Source organism: Cricetulus griseus, chromosome 8 (genome assembly GCF_003668045.3).
Source record: "Cricetulus griseus strain 17A/GY chromosome 8, alternate assembly CriGri-PICRH-1.0, whole genome shotgun sequence".
NCBI lineage: Eukaryota > Metazoa > Chordata > Mammalia > Rodentia > Cricetidae > Cricetulus > Cricetulus griseus.
In genome coordinates, this window is record NC_048601.1 from 8,017,916 (window position 1) to 8,039,634 (window position 21,719).

Sequence of the window (21,719 nt, forward strand, 5' to 3'; positions counted from 1 at the left end):
TATGAAAATCAAGGGTGAACAGGAAGAGTAAAAGAACACAAGCAGAGAAAAACACACACACACACAAGCAGTGATGACGTCATTTGTATAAACCTTCAGAAAACGGTACCTAGCGGTGACAGAAACAAGGAAGCTGCTGCCTGGAGGAGAAAGCAACCAGAGGAAGAGGGATGTGGGGAACTTTGTCAAATGAGACACAGTTTCACAAATGACATGAGTCAAACCTATGATTGTGTTCATATGCAGTTTATTGCATGTAGATTAAACTGCAATAAAACTGTCACAAATGGTATGTGCTTTAATGATCAATTTCAGCTTAAGAGGTAAGAACTGAACTCTGCAGGAATGGAACGTTAAACTTTAAGGCCTTACATTTCACAAATCATATAAATTCCCAAAACCTAACTTTGTGGCTAAGCACATTCATGCATCTGACCTACAGTCTAGTTGTCAATGTAACAGTCTATATCTCAATGAACTCATCTTGTGAAATACTGCCCTAAGTGTAGCATATGCTAATTTATGTGCCATTTGGGGATTTTGATTTTGAACCTACTTTAGGGTGAAATAAAAACTGGCTCACTTCAATAGAAAAGGTGTGTGTGTGTGTGTGTGTGTGTGTGTGTGTGTGTGTGTGTGACTCTCTACATAAGACAAAGTGTGATTAAGTATGGAGAAACAGTCCTTTTGTTTTATCCTTTTATTCTACTGATCATGTAAACAGCACAATACTAAACAGAAAGATAGACTCTCAGGAAAGTTTCATATAAAACATAATCATTGAAAATATTTAAGTCACAAATGGAAAGTAGAAACAAAATTCACAGTCGTCTTGGGGTTAACGTGGAGCCAAAATAGATTTTCTTGTTTGTTGTGTGGCATGAAAATGAGTAAAAAGATAAAACAAAAGGACCTCTCTTATATCGTTTCCTGTTTTTCAGTCTTATTTGTAGAGAGCAACCCTTTCTCCAATACTCTATCACGCTAGGTTGAGTCTGGAAGTCTACTGGATGTACCTAGGCCTGACCTGAGCTTTAAACCAAACTTACACAGCTGCAAAACACTGATTAAACTCAAATAGGCAGTACATCAAACATTTGGACCATTTGTGTAGACAGAGTCTTCAAAGGACGCCCTTAATATATCTTTAAAATGAGCAAACATGAATCCATTGACCTAATTATAAATTGAAAATTTTTCCACTGTCCAGTTACTTCACCAATCATAACTCTAACCATAAACGCAACCTAATTTGTGTACAATTTGCAAACCCACTGATGCATTCCAACACTCATCAACAAGGGCCCTGCTGAAGATGCTGCCCTGCTTTCCCTGGTCATGCAGATCTGGAAAAGCTGAGTCATGGCATCCTTTGTCAGGAAGCTCAAGAGAGCCCAGAAACAAAATCAAGGATTCCTTCTATCTGGTGGCAGAGGCCTTCAAACAGGACTGAAGCTGCCAGCAGCCATATTCCCAATATGGAAATAAGAGCAACAAGGAAGCCAGATGACTAGTCCAGAAGACTAGTCACATTTTCTTTGCCATTTATGTCTTACTACCTTGACGCTTTTTTCAAAGTGAAGCTGCCAAACCTTTATTGGGTTCTGTGAGTGAAAACTGTTTGCTTCAGTTAGTTCCCACTATAGTTTTGTTTTTGGTTTTTTTTTTTTTTTTGAGATTTGAGTTGCACATTAAACAAAAAACTTATTCTTTGAAAATGTCATACATGTATGCAATGTATTTTGATTATATCCACCCCAACTACCTCCCTCCAGCTGCCTTCTGGGCCATCCCAATCTGCCTCCCTCAAGATTTCATGTCTTCCTTTTAAAATTATTATTACCAGTAGTAGTAGTGAAAGACCCCCGAAGAGGTACTTTCGTAGAGGGAGACCCACACACCCAGGAATCAGCGAGGCCACGAACTGGATGCAAAAAACAAGAAGCTTTATTGGAGACGCGGGTACCCGGGGCGACTTAGCTTCTGTGTGGCTAAGCGCCCCGAGCCAAGGGAAAGGGGTCCTTATATAGGGAAAAAGGCGCAAGCTAGGAGCAGGGATTCTATTGGATAATTCTAATGAGGCATTATACAGAGCTATTCCCATTGGTCAATGTATATGAGGCGCTATACAGGGTTATTCAAATGAGGCAAAGTACAGAGTTATTCAAATGAGGTGAAACACAGAGTCTTTCAAATGAGGCGAAATACAGAATCATTTCCATTGGATGGTTCAAATGAGACACAGAGCCATTCCAGATCAGCATATTCTCAAGGTCTGGTGTCTGGTACAGCAGACTCAATTCCCCCCCCTTTCCTGATGGCTGACCTTGGGGGCGGAGACCTTGGGACGGAGTGTTTCTCTTCGGGCGGGGGCTCAGGGGCAGAGCTCCAGGCCGGCTCACTCGGTGTTTGTTCTCGTGCTGACCCACCTGGTGCTCGCCCTCGTGCCAGCCCACCCGGTGCTCGTTCTCGGGCTGGCCCACCTGGTGCTCATTCTCGGGCCGGCCCACCCGGTGCTTGTTCTCGGGCCGGCCCCACCCGGTGCTTGTTCTCGGGCCGGGCGGGGAAAGGCCACCGGGGGTGGGGATCGGGGAAGCCGCCGACAGGAGGAAGAGGAGACAAACTTGAGAAAGAAAGGGCTAAGGGACAGGGGTCTTTCATTCCCCCATTTCTCTTGTAACTGAATGGAATCTTTCATTCAGAGGTCTCTGGATACTCTGGATCTATTTGCTTTAGCTGATGATATTGTTGAGTTAAGACTAAGGCCTGTACAACAGATAGTCGTTCTCTGATGAATTGAGTCAGTTTGTTCAGAATGCAGGGACCAAATATGAGGATCAAAAATAGAATAACCAGAGGTCCCATGAGCGTGGATATAAGGGTAGTCAACCAGGGGGACTTAGCGAACCATCCTTCGAACCATCCTTGTTGAGACTCAAATAGCTGTTGCCTCTGTTTTAGCCTCTCCCTAAGTTTGGCCATGCTATCCCTAACTATTCCTGTATGATCTGCATAAAAGCAGCATTCTTCCTTGAGGGCAGCACATAGCCCCCCTTCCTGTAAAAATAATAAATCTAATCCTCGTCTGTTTTGCAGGACCACCTCAGAGAGTGATGTTAAGGATTTCTCGAGTGCACTGACTGACTCTTCTAGGACCTGGATATCCGTGTGCATGGCTTGTTGTAGAAGCTTAAAATGATTAATTCCCTGTAGGGCAACGGTTCCGGTCCCTATGCCGGCTGCTATGCCCCCCACTGTTATTCCTCCTAATAATAGGGCCACGGTAAAGGATATTGGCTCCCTCTTATATCGGGTTGATTTCTCTAGTACGCTGTAAACATATTCAGGTTGGTGGTATGTGACTTTGGGCCAAAGTTCTATCAATATACAAAAGTCAATGGTGGTGTTGAGAACAGTGGTAGAGACACAGGGAGTCAACCCAGTACTGCAAGCCCAATAAGTTCCATAAGGGGCAACAAGGTATCGGCTGTCCTGAGATAATGGCTCTACTTGGTTACATAATTCTTGATGTGAGGAAGGAATCCTGCCTATGCATAGCCCCTTTCCTGAGACCTCAGATATTGTGAGCTTGTGCTGCATAGCAGCTCCGCAACTGGTAGGTGCTGAGGTCTGGTTGGAGTAGTTGCCCAGTATTGCCACGCCTTCATAATATGGGGGCCGGGAAACTAGGCATAACCAGCATTCCTGAGTCTTGTTGGGGTCTGAAAAATTTAAGGCTTGGTAAACTCCTTGGATTAATTGTAATAATCTATCTCTGGTACCTGGAGGGTCTCTGGTTATCTCGATGTTTAGGGCATCTGGGGTGGGGGAGAAGGTGACAGCACCTGGTGTAGGAGTGATAGCTTTAGGAACGGTAGGGGGTTTAGGGACTTGAAAATGGGTTGGGGATCTCTGGTCCGCTATTACTATGTTTGGCCCGACTGATTGTTGGCTTAGGGGAGTAATTTGTCTGTACAGGGAGAATAAAGTCACCGGATCTTTCCCTGCTCGGTGCAGCCTGAGTCCCCAGACCTTAGGACTATCCCAAGTAGTTCTTTTTCCAGCATCTGTGAACCTTAGGATGAGAGGGTTGCATTTTCCTCCGGGGGTGGCGCCTTGAAAACCTCCCCCTCCGGCACTATCATAACAAGGTCCGCAGGCTCTTTGCCCACATCTCCATGGTCCTTTCCCTGCGTACCCTGGGATCTCCCTCCGTTTGAGAGTGATGAAATCCCAAGAGGAAGAGGGTTTCCAGTAAGCCTCCCCTGTGGTTTCACATCCCCATCTTGCACAGTACCCTTCCTGCGGCCCCCCGCAGCCATGAGTTGGTTTATGGCCGGGGCAAACATAAAAATCCTTGCTTCTTGTTCCTATCCTTCCCCCAGGGTGGTGGCATCCGTACCCTGGGAATGGTTCCTGGTCAGAGGGATCCCAATCAGACCCTACTAAGTCACATAGGTCGACATAGAGAGGAGGGAACCCATCATGTAGAGTCCCTATATAAGTGCTGAGGTTGGCTATTTCCCCGGTCCCTAGATTGGCTATTTTCCAGGTGATATTATAAACCCTGTGGGGGTTAGTTGCTACATGGGGGGTAAACAGACAACCAATCAACAGGAGGGTGTACGAGAGAGTCTTATCTTTAAAGGATTTTGAGTGCGGTGTGCGGTCCATTCTGATGCAGTGGCTGAATCGGTGGGTCGGGCTGGCTTTACATGTGAAGCATGTATCCAAGCTGCAATGCCGTCTACCTTGAGTGCGGTGGGAGTGGTAAGCAAAACGATGTAGGGTCCCTTCCAGCGGGGTTCAAGGTTCTTGGCCTGGTGACGCCGGACCCAAACAGTGTCCCCGATCTGGTAGGAATGGGGGATGGTGGGATGGTCCCTCTGGTCTTTATAAGCTTGAGCAAGGGGTTTCCAGACCTCCCGTTGTACTAGTTGGAGGGCCTGTAAATGAGCTTGGAGAGAAGGGGAGTTAGCAAAATCTGAGACATCTTGATCAAGAAAGTTAATGATAGGAGTAGGTACTCCATACAGGATCTCAAAGGGTGTGAGCCCATGTGGTCCAGGGGTATTACGAGCGCGGTAGAGTGCTAGGGGGAGTAGGAGGACCCAGTCTCTAGTGCCAGTTGCAAGCGACAATTTTGTTAAAGTCTCCTTGATTGTTCTATTCATCCTTTCTACCTGTCCTGAACTTTGGGGTCTATAAGCACAATGTAATTTCCAATCAATCCCCAACAAGGTGGCCACTGACTGACTTACCTGGGAGACGAAGGCGGGCCCATTGTCTGTTCCCAATACCTGAGGCATCCCATAACGGGGAAAGATTTCTTCAAGCAATTTCTTAGTAACGATCTTGGCTGTTTCATGTTTAGTAGGGAAGGCTTCAACCCATCCTGAAAAGGTGTCTACAAAAATTAATAGATACTTGTATCCATATTTTCCTGGTTTAATCTCAGTGAAATCTATCTCCCAATGTGTTCCGGGCCGGTAGCCTCTGACCCGGTTCCCGGGAGGAAGCTTCAGTCTGGATGCGTTGACTCGGGCGCACGCATCACATTGCTCAGTTACCTGTTTTAGAATATCGTTCTTCCCCAAAAGGAAATTGAATTCCTCTTCTCGTTCGAGGAGCTCCCGCATCTTCTTGGAGCTCAGATGTGTCATCTTATGTAAAAATGTCACTAGGTACTTGGTTACCCGGTAGGGGATGACAGTCTTTCCTTCATAAGTCCAATCCCCGTTTGGTTCCTTTGCGGCTCCCAATTTCTCTAGGGTTTGGATGTCTCTTTGTTCATAGTCCCATGAGGGGAAGGGATGGTCGTTGGTGGGCTCTAGAGCCAGGAGGTTAGTGGTGTCTGTGGTCAGGGCCGCCTCTCGGGCAGCCAAGTCTGCCCTTCGATTGCCCCTTGCTTCGAAAGAATCCCCTTTTTGGTGTCCAGGGCAATGTATGATACTTAAGGCAGCGGGCAGATGAAGAGCCCTTAAGAGAGCGAGGATTTCCTCCTTATTTTTAATGTCTTTCCCTTCGGAGGTAAGCAGCCCCCTCCGTCTGTAAATTTCTCCATGTATATGGGCAGTGGCGAAGGCATAACGACTGTCTGTATACACGGTGAGCCTCTTACCTTCTGCCAATTTTAGAGCCTGCGTGAGTGCTATGAGTTCTGCCCTCTGTGCGGAAGTTCCAGGGGGGAGTGCCTGGGCCCAGACGACCTGATTCTCTGTGGTGACTGCCGCGCCCGCCCTTCGTTCTCCTTGATGCAAAAAGCTGCTTCCATCCGTGAACCAGATGTGGTCCGGGCTAGGTAGAGGCTGGTCAGTCAGGTCGGATCTCGCTCCATGGGCCTCGGCCAATACCTGTAAGCAATCATGAGCCTCGGGCTCCCCAGGGAGGGGGAGCAGGGTGGCTGGGTTCAGAGTCACCAAAGGCCCGAAGTGGACCCGGTCTTTGTCTAACAGCATAGTCTGGTAATGAGTCATTCGGGCATTAGTAAGCCATCTGTCTGGAGGCTGTCTGATGACTGCCTCTACTGCATGAGGGGCATGTATGGTCAAAGGCTGCCCCAAGGTTAGCTTGTGAGAATCTTTTACCAGCAGGGCTATAGCGGCAATCATTCGAAGGCAGGGTGGCCATCCCGATGCCACAGGATCCAATTTCTTGGAGAGGTATGCAGTGGGCCTTCTCCAAGGCCCCAGTTTTTGGGTGAGGACTCCCTTAGCATAGCCCTCTTTCTCATCTATAAAAAGTTCAAATGGCTTAGCTAAGTCCGGTAGACCCAGGGCTGGTGATTCAAGGAGAGCCTTTTTGATGTCGGTGAAGGCTTTCTTTTGGGGCTCTTCCCATTTAAAAGCAACCCCTGGCCGAGTGAGGGGGTAGAGGGGAGCCGCCATTTCGGCAAACCCAGGGATCCATAGGCGGCAGAAGCCTGCCGTTCCCAAGAATTCTCTCAGTTGGCGGGGATTTTGTGGGGTGGGAATGTCTAAGATGGCTCGCATACGGGCTTCCGTTAGCCATCGACGTCCATCCTTTATCTTGTATCCTAAATAGGTCACCTGTTTCTGACATATCTGGGCCTTCTTGGCGGATGCCCGGTACCCTAGGCTCCCAAGAGTCTGGAGGAGGGCTTGAGTGCCTTCCTTGCATTCCCCTTTGGTTTTGGCTGCCAGGAGAATGTCATCTACATATTGTAAGAGGATTAGAGTGGGGTACCTAACCCGGAATTCTGCCAGGTCCTGATGTAAAGCTTCATCAAAAAGGGTAGGGCTGTTCTTAAACCCTTGAGGTAGCCTAGTCCAAGTCAGCTGCCCAGAGATTCCAAGGGCCGCGTCCTGCCATTCAAAGGCAAATATAGGCTGGCTGGTGGGATGCAGGCGGAGGCAGAAGAAAGCGTCTTTAAGATCTAAGACTGTGTACCAGGTATAGTTAGGTGGCAATCCACTCAGCAAATTGTAAGGGTTGGGGACAGTAGGGTGTATGTCCTCTATCCTTTTATTGACTTCTCTCAGGTCCTGCACTGGCCGGTAGTCATTAGTTCCCGGCTTCCTAACGGGTAGCAAGGGTGTATTCCAAGGAGATTTACAGGGCACCAGAATCCCTTGTTCAAGTAACCTTTTAATATGTGGCCAAATTCCTTCGCGGGCTTCTTTAGGCATTGGATACTGTCTGACGGATGCAGGAAGGATGGCAGCTTTTAAGGTTACTATAATTGGGGCCTGGTTAATGGCAAGGCCCATTCCTCCTGTTTCAGCCCAGGCTTGGGGAAATTCCGCAAGCCAGTGATCAAGGGTTTCCTGATTGTTCGAATTAGTCCTCTTTTCATGGAGTCTATATTCATCTTCTATGGACATTGTCAAGATGGTAAGGGGAATTCCCTCTGGCCCTGTGACTTTGACTTCTGACCTCTCAAAGTGTATTTGAGCTTTTAATTTGGTCAATAGGTCCCGTCCTAGTAAGGGGTAGGGGCAATCTGGCACATGGAGGAAAGAATGCATAACCTTACCGGTTGCGAGCTGGAGCTGCCGATTTGTAGTCCAATGGTACTGCTTTCCGCCTGTAGCTCCCTGTACCCATGCAGTCCGGTGACTCAGGGGTCCGGGTGACCGATTCAGAACGGAATGTTGTGCCCCTGTATCGACTAGGAAGGTGACCGGATGCCCCCCGACTTGCAGTGTTATCCTGGGCTCAGGGGGGGGCTCCTGGCCCCGACTCCTCTAATCTTCTAGGTTCAGGAGGTCAGAAACCCTTGGCGGTGGAAGCTTGGCCCAGGGGTTCTTAGGGCATTCTCTTGCCCAATGTCTTTTTTCTTTACAGTAAGCACATTGGTCCCTGTCCAGGTGGGGCCCCCTTCTGTCATCCCTCTGTCTATTCTGTCTCTGGCCTGTCACTACTGTGGCCAATAACCTGCTCATTTCTTTATTCCGCTTACGGTCTCTCGCAACCTCTTTTTCCTCAGCTTCCTGTCTTAGTCTTTCCTCTCTCTCCTGGGTTTCCTTCCTCCAACGTTCTTCTCTTTCTGTCTGTGTTTCCCTCTTATTAAAAATACGTTCTGCTTCCTTCAACAAATCTTGGAGTGTATATCCCTGTAGATTTTCTAGCCTTTGAAGCTTGTTTCTTATGTCCGGGGCTGATTGCCAAATAAAGGACATAGAAACGTTGGTGGCCTGACCTGGATCTTCCGGATTATAGGGAGTATACATCCTGTACGCTTCTTTCAATCTCTCTAGAAAAGCGGCAGGTGATTCCTCCGCACCCTGTATTATCTGCTTCACCTGGGCCAAATTAGTGGGTCTGCGTCCTGCCCCCCGGAGTCCCGCTACCAGCAACTGGCGATAGAGACGCAGGTGGGTCCTACCTGCTTCGGTGGTAAAATCCCATTCAGGTCTTTCAAGAGGGCAAGCCGCATCAATTTCATTGGGTAGCTGGGTGGGCTGCCCGTTTACTCCTGGGACATTTTTTCGTGCTTCTAGTAGCACGCGCTGTTTCTCCTCCGAGGTTAAGAGGACCTGCAAAAGCTGCTGACAATCATCCCAGGTGGGTTGGTGAGTCGTGAGTACCGACTCTATGAGAGATGTCAGCCTCACGGGGTCTGCAGAAAAAGAAGGATTATTATTTTTCCAGTTATAGAGGTCCAAGGCTGAGAATGGCCAATACTGAGGTTGGCCGTTCAGTCCAGTTCGGAGGGGCAAAGTGGTTGAATCTGGAACGGGCTGCTCCCTGCGACCTCTCAGTCGATAAGCCATTGGTGAAGGGTCAGGGGCCGCTTCCGCCAAGGCAGCGGCGGAGTCCGCTTCTGCCTCTGGTGGGGGCGGCAGTGGCGGATATGGCGGGGGCTCCTCCGTTAATAGATCAACCAACTGGTCTTCTCCCGGGGGGAGTACCTTAGGTGTCTTCTTTTCTTTAGCCTTAGTGTCTTTCACCACGGTAGGGTAAAGGTTGGAATGGGAAGGGGGGTTGGGAGGAATCAAAGGAGTGGGAGGTGTAGGGGCCGAAGGAATGGGTCGGTTGGAGCGGTTAGAGGGGGGAAGGAGAGAGGGGCCCTTGGGATGTAAGAAAGGACGTACCCAGGGAGGGGGGTCCTGAACCAAAGCCTCCCAAGTGACGATATAAGCCACTTGATCGGGATGCCCGTGTGGTCCAGGATCCATAATCTTCTCTTTTACCTGGAATATAGTCTGGGGGTTAAAGGTACCATCTCGCGGCCAGCCTACGTCAAAGGTCGGCCATTCTGAAGAACAAAGAGTAATCCATTTGCGTTTACGCACATTAACAGATTGGTTATGAGCATATTCCTGTACATCTCTCCAGTGCGAGAGTGTTAGGGACAAAGGAGTGGTGACAGTTTGCCCCATAGTTTCTAGGCTTAGGAGGACACAAATGACAGCTACAAGACAAAGACCGAATAACACAGAACAGACTTTCGCAGCGCGGTTTCGACAGAGAGTCGACAGAAGGAATTGAGAGGGGGTCGAGGAAGGGGGCCCTCCTTCCTCGTCCCCAGTAAAGATTGCAAATCCCTCAAGCCGAGGGCCTTCTCCAAAGAGACTGGGAAAATGTCCAGTCATAGATCTAAGTTCAAAGTACAAATCTCTCACCCTGAGGGCTTCCCAAGTTCAAAATACAAATCCCTCACCCTGAGGGCTTCCCAAGTTCAAAATACAAATCCCTCACCCTGAGGGCTTCAAACGCTACCAGGACGTCTCCTGGAGCCGCGGTCGGGAGTCCGAGCTCGTCAGCTCCTCTCGGATCCGCCAAATACAAATGTACACAGCTGTATACTACAAACGCAAGCGCAGTTCACAAGACGGACTCAGACCAGACAAGACAAAACAGCGGATCCGCACAACACTTACCTCCCAGACGTGGGTCGGTGGTCCCTGAGGGGGGTCTCTAATCCCGGACGAGCCCCCAAATGAAAGACCCCCGAAGAGGTACTTTCGTAGAGGGAGACCCACACACCCAGGAATCAGCGAGGCCACGAACTGGATGCAAAAAACAAGAGGCTTTATTGGAGACGCGGGTACCCGGGGCGACTTAGCTTCTGTGTGGCTAAGCGCCCCGAGCCAAGGGAAAGGGGTCCTTATATAGGGAAAAAGGCGCAAGCTAGGAGCAGGGATTCGATTGGATAATTCTAATGAGGCATTATACAGAGCTATTCCCATTGGTCAATGTATATGAGGCGCTATACAGGGTTATTCAAATGAGGCAAAGTACAGAGTTATTCAAATGAGGTGAAACACAGAGTCTTTCAAATGAGGCGAAATACAGAATCATTTCCATTGGATGGTTCAAATGAGACACAGAGCCATTCCAGATCAGCATATTCTCAAGGTCTGGTGTCTGGTACAGCAGACTCAATTCCCCCCCCTTTCCTGATGGCTGACCTTGGGGGCGGAGACCTTGGGACGGAGTGTTTCTCTTCGGGCGGGGCGGGGGCTCAGGGGCAGAGCTCCAGGCCGGCTCACTCGGTGTTTGTTCTCGTGCTGACCCACCTGGTGCTCGCCCTCGTGCCAGCCCACCCGGTGCTCGTTCTCGGGCCGGGCGGGGAAAGGCCACCGGGGGTGGGGATCGGGGAAGCCGCCGACAGGAGGAAGAGGAGACAAACTTGAGAAAGAAAGGGCTAAGGGACAGGGGTCTTTCAGTAGTAGTATCACTAACCCCTGAATCCAGTCAACATTGACCATATGTGTATGGGCCATGGGGCTGATCATTGGGTGTGGGCAGGATACCACCAGCCATATCAACAAATAAAAGTGACTTTTGCTCAGCAGCCACCGGCTTTTCAATAGCTCTTGCATTAGGGGTGTGGCCTCAGGACTGCCTGCCTTAAGCATGTTACAGTGTTGACTGCCTTGATCTTGTGTAGGCCCCATGCAGGCAACCAGAGCTACTGTGAGTTGATGTGCACAACGACCATGCCAGGTCCAGAGGACAGCATTTCACAGTTCTCCTAAACATCCTTACACATTTTGTTGTGGAAGAAAAAAAATGTAATAGCAATGAGTGATTCCTTCTCTAAAGTATGAAATAAAATAGTGTATCTCGGATTGGGACTGTAGCTCAGTAGCTGAGTGCTTATTCAACATCTGCAAGGCCCTAGGCTCAACCTTCAGTTGCACAGAAAGAAAAGAATGCACACTGAGACGGCTGTGTGTCAACTCACTATGATAATGGCGTTATGAGGTGAGAATACAGAGAGATGTTAACGTAGGAGGACTCAACAGCCAGAATCATGTCAAGTGCCCCACTAACGAGAAAAGGATGTTTAGATACCGTAAGATCTGCAACTAAAATGAATTTCAGATGTCTAAGAAATGTTAACTGAAAAAGCAAATTGAAAGGCACGTGTTTCTATTAGGATATGGCATGTTTTTATGTGCATTAGACTGTACATAGAAATAAGTTTGGTTTGAATTTGAACATTGAAAAAACAAGACAAGACAGAGCTGAGACTGTACCTCAGGCTTTGAACACTTGCATAGAATGCACAAGAAAACCTGGGTTTGATCTCCAGCGTTACACACACACACACACACACACACACACACACACACACACACACAGGTGGGGAGAGAGAAGGAGGTGGGGGCAATAGAGACATAAGGCAATGGATAAAGGTCCTTGATGATGTTTTCTGAAATGATAAATGTGCTGAGAAGTTGGCTCAGTCGGTACAGCCCTTGCCACATAAGAATGATAACCTGAGTTTGGATCTTCAGCATCCACTTAAAAGCCAGGCAGGCATGATAACACACACTTGTCACCCAGAGCTGAGGAGAAAAGACAGGCAGGTCCCCAGGGCCCACTGGCCAGTCAGCCTACTAAAATTGGTGGGCTTCATGTTCAACGAGATACCCTGTCTCTAAATAATATGAGCAGAGCAACTGTAGATGACTCCTGGTGCCTACATATGACCTATACACACACAAGTACATATGCTTCCACGTATGAAAACATAACCTACTCCCGCTGGGAACTGAAACTGGGTCTTCTGAAAGAGCAGCCAGTGCTCTTTAACTACTGAGCCATCTCTCTAGCCTCTGAGTTTTCTTCTTATTAGTATAGTCCATTGTTTCTTCATTTATTTTTTTTTTGGGAATTTATTTCATTCTTTGAAAACAATGCTTCTTTATATTTTAACACATTTATATGTATTTTTATTCTTTTGTTGCATGAATCCAATGCCCTTTATCTGCACAAGCACATAATCAAGGACACACAAATACATATAAATGCAAATATTTAAAAAACAAACATAATAAAAAAGGATCTGGTATAGTGATTCACAGCTATAACCCCAGTATTTGGGAAATGGAGCCAGACCTGGGCTATATAGTGAGTTCCAGATTAACCTAAGGATACAGAGTATAAATCTGTCTCACTTATAGAGGTTGTCCTTCTGTATATATGTTTCTCTTATTGGTTGATAAATAAGCACTGATTGGCCAGGCAGGAAGATAGGTGGGGCTAGGAGACAAGGAGAATTCTGGGAAAAGTAGGCAGACAGAGTCGCCACGAGGAACTTGCAGGATAGAACACACCAGGTGCTCTCCGGCAAGATAAGGCCATGTAGAAATACATAGATTAGTAGTTATGGGTTAATAATTAAAACAGAGCTAGCCAATAAGAAGCCAAGTCCTCGCCCAACAGTTTTATAACTAATATAGCATCTGTGTGCTTATTTGGGGCTCAAGGGCTGCAGGACCAGCTGGGCCAGAAAACTCATGCTTACAGTCTCACAGAACCAAAAGTTAAAAGGTAGTATAAGGAAATAATTTTGTAAATCCAGGCCTAGGAAAATGTATCAGTGTTATGTTAAAAATATCAGAACAGAAGATACAAGATGTATACATGTAGAGGACTTGTTAAACAGTGGCAGACCTATGGGGTGCAATGTATATGGTCATTTGTCATTTATGGACATGGGAAGGTTTAATTTATGTGTTGTTAAATAAAAACATAAATTCATACAGTAGCATTGTGCTTTCTTTTAAGACTCCGTGTATATATATGCATGAATGATGACATCATAAGAATTGGAAAAAGCAGAGGAAACACTTTTCAGGCCCTTGGCTGCAAGGAGAATACCCAAAAGGTCTCAGTTTCTACTTCCAGTGCAGATTGAGAGATTTGTTACTAACTTTGTTACAACAAAGCAAAATGAAGGTGCTGAACTAGCAGACAACCGTGGCCCTCCAACCTGTGAGAATGGAGAACCTTTTTCTCCATTATCCCAGAAGCCTCCATAAAGTCACAGGTTTAAGTCTCTCCAGGTGAGCTAAGAGGAGTAAAATATGGATACAGGACCATTAACACCCAGCCCTGAGTTTAAACAGCCATGTGAGGCTAGAGTACATTAGTAGCCACTTACTCTGCCTATAGAGTGGAAATGACCCCAGGATCCAGGACCACACCTCCTCTTACAGACACAATTACAATCAGCCAGGCTGGTTGGTGGTGGAGGATCTCCCTGCTCCCGGCTCCCCAGCCACCTGTTTGCCTATCATGTCTGTTCTCACACACACTTGGTACACATGTGTCTTCTTCTGACTCAATTTTCCATCTCTTCATCACTCAGACCTCCCCCAATGAACTGAACTTTGAATTGGGGAAATAAAAAAACATTTTAATTAATTTTGTGTGCATGTGTTTGGCGCACATACTTATGTGTTTGTACCTATGTATGTATGTGGGTGCCAGAGGTCAACACTGAGTGTCTCCTGCCATTCTCCAGTTTATTTTGGGGGGACAAAGTCTTTCACTAAACCAGGAACTCGCTGTTTCAGTGAGACTGTTTACCCAACAAGATCCAGGTATCAGCCTGTCCCCTCCCACTCCATGGAATTGGAATTACAGACACATATTGACAGCCATGACTTTTACATGAGTACAGAGGATCTGAACTTAGGCACTTCACCGACTGAGCCATCACTCCATGGCAAGACAATATTTCCCTCATTTCATCCACTGTTTCCTTCTCCCTTGCCTCAAAAAAAAGTTTCTCTGGATCCAGGGGCATCGTGTGGAAATAGGTACACTGTACCAGACCCCCCTTTCAAAGGTGACCTCACAGCCAGCTTGCCCAGTGGGATTAGCAACAACCTCCAATGGTCAGCCACAGCTGAGACACGTTTCTGGGTAAAGGGACCTCTGTTGCAGTAGACTGCACCTGGAGGCAGAGTGAGGCAGAAGCATAAAGGCCAGCTATTGTGGCCCAAGTAGGGCAGAAATGCTGGCAGGTTGTACTCACCAGAGAACTGGAGAACTCCCTGCAGACCTGGGAAGCTTTTACCAGTTCTGGGCTATATTTGAATTTTTACTTTGCTAAATTAGGCTCCTATCCATTTCCCTTCACAGATGCTGTTTACTAATACATGGCTCGGGGACTCTCTTGGTGTCCTTTAGAGACATCTGCCTCTAATCATTGCTACTAGTCATGGCCTACAAGCAACTTGTAAGACAGCATCGGGAAGCTTCTGTGTTATGGAATATTTCTTTACCCTGTAACAATGCGTCTCTGCCTAAGGTGCCTTCTAATTGGTTCAATAAAGAGCCAAATGGCTAGTGGCTAGGCAGGAGAGAATAGGTGGGACTTCCAGGCAGAGAGAGAGAAACTGGGAGGAGGAATCTAGGCATACAGACACAGAGCAAGTTGGATGTGACCAACTAAGAAGAGGTAACTGAGCCATGTGGCAGAGTGTAAATTTTAAAATATGGGTTAATTAAGTTACAAGAGCTAATTGGGGAAAACCCTAAGCTAAGGCCAAGCTTTCATAATTAATAATAAAGTCTCAGTGTCATTATTTGCATGGTTGGTGGTCCAAAGATAGTCTGACAAGAAAGTGAAAGACCCCTGAAGAGGTACTTTTGTAGGAGGAGACCCGTACCCAGGAATCAGCGAGACCACGAACTTGGATGCAAACTGCAAGAGGCTTTATTAGCGGCACGGGTACCCGGGGCGGCTTAGCTTCTGTTGGGCCAAGCACGCCGAGCCAAGGGAGAGGGGTCCTTATATAGCAGAAAGGGCAATACAGAAGCGAGAAGCAGAGATTCTATTAGATAATTCAAATGAGGCGCAGTACAGTGTTATTCCTATTGGTCAATTAAAATGAGGCGCTATATAGGGTTATTCAAATGAGGTGAAGTATAGAGTTATTCAAATGAGGCAAAGTACAGAGTCATTTCTATTGGATGGTTCAAATGAGGCACAGAGCCATTCCAGACCAGCATATTCTCAAGGTCTGGTGTCTGGTACAACAGACTCAATTCCCCCCTCCGCATCCAGATGGCTGACCTTGGGGCAGAGACCTTGGGACGGAGTGTTCCCCATTGGGCGGGGGCGCGGGGGCAGGGCCCCGGGCCGGCCCACCTAGTGCTTGCCCTCGGGCTGGGCGTGCGGCGGCGGGGGAAGTGGAGGCCGGCGGGGGTGGGGATCAGGGAAGCCGCAGACCGGAGGAGGAGGCAAACTTGAGAAAGAAAGGGCTAAGGGGCAGGGGTCTTTCAAAAGTACTGTTACACTTTTGATTTATCACCTGTCTGAAAGTAAGAAGCCCATTTCCTTTTCTTTCTTACTAGTGTGTGGGATGGGGGATGTTGGTTCGTGTACACACATGAATGTATTTTTGGGTGTGCATTCACACATATGCACATGTGTGTGGAGGCCAGAAGGAGACTTGATGGTCTTCCCTTATTGTTCTCTGTATTATTTTTGAGACTGGGTGTCTCACTGAACATGGAGCTCACCAATTGACTCTGTTGGCTGGCCAACAAACCACCTGAGTCTTCCTGCCTCTATCTCCCCAAGTGCTAGGATTAGAGTCATGGACTGGTATGTTTGGATTGTGACATAGATAGTGGGAATCTAACTCAGGTCCTTGTGCTTGTGCAGTGAGCCATTTGCACACTGAGCTATGCCTCCTAATGGTCTCATGTCTGAGGACAGAAGAGGCTCAACTGCAGGCTTGAGGTAGCCATCCAACTGCTAAAACATTTACAGGTAGTGAAATAGGGTAAGGTGTTGACTCTGGTCAGAGTGCAGGCTTGGGAGACATGGCAGATCTTGGCTACTTTGTTCAGAAACAAATGAGGAGGAAATGAATAGAAAAACGAGGGCAACAAGGGCAGGGGAAGGTAAAGAACATCTGCAATAAATGACAGAGAAGAGTTGTGATGAGTAGAGACCGAGCATGTGATCAGTGCCATGTCAGGAACTGAGCGCTGGACAACTGCTCTGCCTCCCCTGTCCACTGGAACCCAGAGGTGAGGCCCACTGGGACACAGAGGTGCTGCTCACAGGAATTTCATGGTAAAATAGATCTTAATGGACTAAGGGGTTGACTGTAGTAAACACAAGCATGTGCCTCTGAAGAAGGTTTTATTGCCCTGCCGAGGAAGATTCTGGAAACCAACCTCCACCCTTACAGCAACATCGGTGGCCAAAGCCAGCTGAAAGTTGAGCCTTCTGGGAGAGTTAGTGTTAAGTATCATTTGACGAAATCTAGAATCCTCTCACACATGGATCCCTTCAATTTTTGGCTGGAGATTACCTTAATGACATTAATTCAGGTGGAAAGACCCTCCCTCTGTGGGGGTATCATTCCCTAGGCAGGGAGTCATAGAGTGTGTCAAAGTGGAGAAAACAAGTCAAGCCAAGCACAGGCAAGTATTCATTCTCTGTTGACGGTGAGAGTGACAAGACACTTCAAGCTCCTGTTGCCTTTACTTCCCCATAAAGATGGATTCCATCCTTTGATTCTGATCCATAACAAGCACCTTCTCCCTTCAGTTTCTGTTGTTGAAATATTTGATCACAGTTGTAGATAAGAAGCTGAGATGTTCTGTCTAGGCTGAGTGTTTCCAAGGCTGGCCACACTTTGTGAATAAGAGAAGTCACATAGAAAGGCTTTGCTCCTTGGTATCATCCATCAGTTGCTGGCCTGGAAAAGGCTTTGTTGAGCCTACAGTAGAGTTCATACTCTCTGGACCTCCTTACTCTTTCTTTACCTTGCACCTCAAACTGCATTCCAACATCTGGCCTATTTAGAAATCTACAGCTTTTGTGGGGAAACTCTTGGCTGACCCTCTTACAAGTTTACCTGTGCATCAGGTATCCGTGTCTTGGTTGCTTCTGCACCAGGTAGAGAACTTCATTTGTCAAAATCCAGGAGAACAGCCTGTTAACCCAACTACATTTGAACCATGTGAGAAAACTCTGCAGAGAAATAAATACAACAAAGGAAATGACACTTCAAGGCAGCAAGAGCTTGAATGCAGACTTGCCTCTGTGTTCACGGGAGGACATGCTGGAATGAATGAGTGGATCTGCCCAGTGTCATGGAGACAGAGGGGTTGTTTTTACTAGATTGCAGGTAAAAGGGGTAGTGTCTAAGGACCACTATTTACAGTGTGCTAACTGCTCATAAATAATTCTGCCTTTGAATTCAAAAACTAACATGCTTCTTTTTATATAGATTTATTCTCTCTCTCTCTCTCTCTCTCTCTCTCTCTCTCTCTCTCTCTCTCTCTCTCAAATTAGAATAATGATTGAAGAAATACTCTGGAGCTCTCAGAACAGGGATTCTGAATGATGTTTGCAACATCTTCACTGAATTTAGGGTGTAGGACTCCAGTCATGGATGTCCCCCTTTTTATTCCCTGAAAAGATAACTCCACACACACTTGACAGCAAAAACCAATTGGTATGTAGAGAAATAATATTCTACACCATCTCAGAAAATGAAAATAACTTGGTTAAAACAAAGCATAGCAATCCAGTTGGCCTTTTAGGGTGTCCAGTTTCCCAGGGTGCCTTGTATCCCCACATACTATGGGTCTCAGTGATGGTCCTTGACATGTAGGGAGACAAGACTCAGGACAGCAGAAAATTTAACTAGGAATAATGATTTGGTGGCAGAACACAGAAAGAAACCCCATATGATGCAACTTTTCTTATTGCATACTGAAGAGTAACTACTGACAAACACAGGCAGTTTGTCATATTTGGAAAACTAAAAGTAAATGATTTTCTTTGCCATGAAATAGAGGCAAAATTCATTGGAATACAAGTATAAAGAGAGTCATAGACTTGAGTAAAATGGAAAGTTTTACTGGCATAATCCTTTTCAATTTCCTGCCCCATGTTGGTCGAAGTTCAATGCATCCCACAGGGTGTGAAGTCTTCTGCATTTCCCGCTTGGGAGCTTGGTCTCTCCAGGAAGCCAGAGCTCATGCACTCCCCCACACCCGCCCCAGGATTGGAAAGTCCTATAAAGAGGGAGTCTCTGTGGCCTCAGCTAAGTTAGACTTGGGTGCCAAAGCCACCGTGCTTTTTGCCTTGGTGGGCATAATGAAGACTCAGCCAGCGCCCAGACCTCACATGGAGAGGCTAAGGCAGGTGGAAGCTGTTACAGAGATGAGAGCTGAATAGAAGGCAGATGAAGGGCTCTGTAGAACAAGTATTCAGAGCTCAGGAGACAGTGGTTGGAAGCCAACGTGAGGAGACTGAAAGCCCAGATGCTGAACATCCTTTTTTAGTTAATCTAGCTAAGTCGTGTATAATTATGCATGTCACCTAGAAGGGGGAAAGTCAGCAGAAGAAAGGAGTGATGAAAGAAAGGATGCTTACTCCATGTTGACCTGCCCTGGATAGCTCATGCAGGCAGACATGCAGACATGTTGCAGCCAGGAGCTTGTCCATCCATCAGTGGAGGATGAGCTGGGAGTAAAGCCAACAGAGATCTGGTCCCACAAGAACAGAGCAGAGTGAGCAGAACATATAACTCAGAAAAATAGCAGCCAAGGTTGGATTTGGATAATCTCTCACCTTCTGCTATTTTAAATGGCTCTTTCTGGATCAGGATTACAAATGATTCTTGGCTTATAACTAAGCTAGCAATCAATTAAAATCAATAATCTCAACCAAAATGAGTGTGTGTGTGTGCATATGTACACTCACACAGCCATGCATGAGTGGAGGCCAAAGGTTGATGTCAGATGTCTCTCTACTGCTTTCCATTTTATTTTCATTACATTTATTTAGTGTGTGTGTGTGTGTGTGTGTGTGTGTGTGTGTGTGTGTGTGTGTGTGTGTGTGTGTGTGTAAATCAGAGGACAATTTGCAGGAATCAGTTCTCTCCTTTCACCAAGTAGATGGCAGGGCTTGAACTCGGTTTTCAAGCGTGGCAGCAAGCTCCCTCACCCACTGAGCCATCTCAACAGGCCTTTGGCTATTCCTCACATCATAATCTACTACATTTAACCTTGAATCACCTGCAAAGGCAAGCCTAAAGACAGACTTCCTCGGCTGAAGGAAGGTTTACAAGGCAGCTGCCTGGACGAAGTGAGATGCTCCAGATGAGCCCCGGAGTTATCCCTGCCTGGCTCTCATTTTGATTTTTCCATTGTGTTTCTTATGTCAAGCAGATCATTAGCTGTGTTTATTCAGGCACATGGGAGAATAGTGAGACAATTACCTAAAACCCACTGTGATGTTTTAGTAAATGCTACAGAGAAAGGGGGGAAATGGAGCTTGAAGGATCCTGGATATTTGTTTCCATTGACGAACGTCACAAAATGAACCTCATTTTGCTTTGCTTGAGCAGTTCTAAATTCATGGCAGATTTTGATCTAAAGCATAGCAAAGAGTGAACTGTGGAGCTCCTTATTTAAGTTAAAAATACTTATGTAAACTCAGGGTTGTTTAAAGGCTGGGTTAAAATGTATGGCTGAGGTTATATGTACTTAGTGGATGCTTACCCAGTATTGACTACATTTAAAATGATGATACTCCAAAAATCTATGCAGTGAAATGATGAAATGGCTTGTCAGTTTTTATTCAGGTTCTTATTCATGACGTTAAGATTTACTCTGATTAGAATGAAAGGATAAATTTAGAAAGTGCCTGAGTGCCAACTCTGGGACTCACACAGGGATGCAACTCCCAAAAGCTATCTTCTAATCTAAACATACACACTAAATTAAATTGAAAATTGGCACAATGATTAGAAGAAAGTAAAGTTTTAAAAGTTCCTTAGGTTAAAATTTTCTGTGTGAATTTAAAATACACCCAGGAATAGGAAAAAAAATCTAGTTCTCACAGCATGAGTAGAAAAATATAAACACAGTGACTATCTGGGCAGGAGCCACACTGGTTAGGATTTTCTGCTTATGGTTTGCAGGGGGTTTTTGATTTCAGCCAGACATCAGGAAATACTCCCTGCAGTATGATTTCATCTGTGAAAACCCACCTCCTAGGATCTCCTGGAAAATATTCAGAACCCTTTCACTGGTCACTTGCTGTTTGCTTAGAGACTAGAGTGGATAAAACATTATAATACATGTCACGAGAAGCAAATCCATTTTAAAAGGCAAGGTCAACTCAGGGGGTAAGAATAGAAAGGACTGCCTACAGCTAGTCTTGGAGCCACACACTTTGACACACACTCAGTATCCATCGGCTGAGAAAGGTTGTTAAGGACATTTTCCAGATGAGGAAACAAGATCAGGGTGCGTTGCTTGAGCCAATATTAGTGACAGAGGTCATGGTTTGAGCCCAGGTCATTAAATTGGGGAAAATATGGAAGAAGGAGGAAATGTGAGGAAACACTGTGCCATGAAAGACACTGCAGCATCTGTATCCAGGAAACCTTGGAGGTGCAAGCCACAAAGAAAGAGCCATGCTAGAGTCCCGAAGAAAAGCAAAGAAAAGGAAAGAAAAAATAAATAGCATGTATAATACATGCATGGAGAGAGGACCAAAAATGGTAAGGAGTTGAGCCCCACAAGAGAGGATGCATGCTGCCGGCATCCTAGATCAGATAAGTCTTTACAAAATATATATGTTAATGATTATGGTTGATAATTAAGACTGAGCTAGCAGATAAGAAATGCTAGTCATTGGCCAGCAGCATTGTAATTAATAGAAGGCTCTGTGTGTTATTTCGGGTGCCCGCGTGGCAGCGGGGCTCGGGAGGCTTGGTGGAAAGAGTTATCCTTACAAGGAGTAAATGGATTTCATAACAGGAAGAATAATAATTGAGCATCTGGAGAGCCTGGAAATGAACGAATCATCCTGCATAGATGATGCAAGCTCCAAACCATTAATACACCCTTGAAAGCAGAAAGGAAATGGGTGGTTATTCCCCACCAATAGCACAGGAACAAAGATAACAACTAATAAATAGTACCTCGTGAAACAGAAAAGCTTCAGTATGACAATGGACACCATA

At 46.3% G+C, this 21,719-nt stretch overlaps 2 protein-coding genes across 2 annotated transcripts in view; both read right to left on the bottom strand.

Annotated features, from left to right (window-relative positions):
• Nucleotides 1-2,694: 2,694 nt before the first annotated feature.
• Nucleotides 2,695-4,674, bottom strand: LOC113837150 (MLV-related proviral Env polyprotein-like). The gene has a single exon (XM_027430189.2). It carries the CDS (start codon nt 4,672-4,674, stop codon nt 2,695-2,697), a length of 1,980 nt encoding a protein of 659 aa, XP_027285990.1.
• A 143-nt stretch (nt 4,675-4,817) lies between these two features.
• The window catches only part of LOC118239263, a 64,276-nt gene continuing 47,374 nt past the window's right edge, over nt 4,818-21,719 (bottom strand). Inside the window, exons 2-6 of the mRNA XM_035448715.1 lie at nt 10,127-10,271; nt 8,766-10,038; nt 5,571-8,207; nt 5,262-5,407; nt 4,818-4,957 (exon numbers count right to left, since the gene is read on the bottom strand). Of these exons, the coding sequence (XP_035304606.1) occupies nt 4,894-4,957; nt 5,262-5,407; nt 5,571-8,207; nt 8,766-10,038; nt 10,127-10,271 (4,265 nt within the window). The 3' untranslated portion in view covers nt 4,818-4,893. The remainder of the gene's footprint in view (nt 4,958-5,261; nt 5,408-5,570; nt 8,208-8,765; nt 10,039-10,126; nt 10,272-21,719) is intronic.

Bases quoted from the DNA above. Each gene is read 5' to 3' on its own strand.
- LOC113837150 (XM_027430189.2), bottom strand. From the start codon at position 4,674: ATGGACCGCACACCGCACTCAAAATCCTTTAAAGATAAGACTCTCTCG.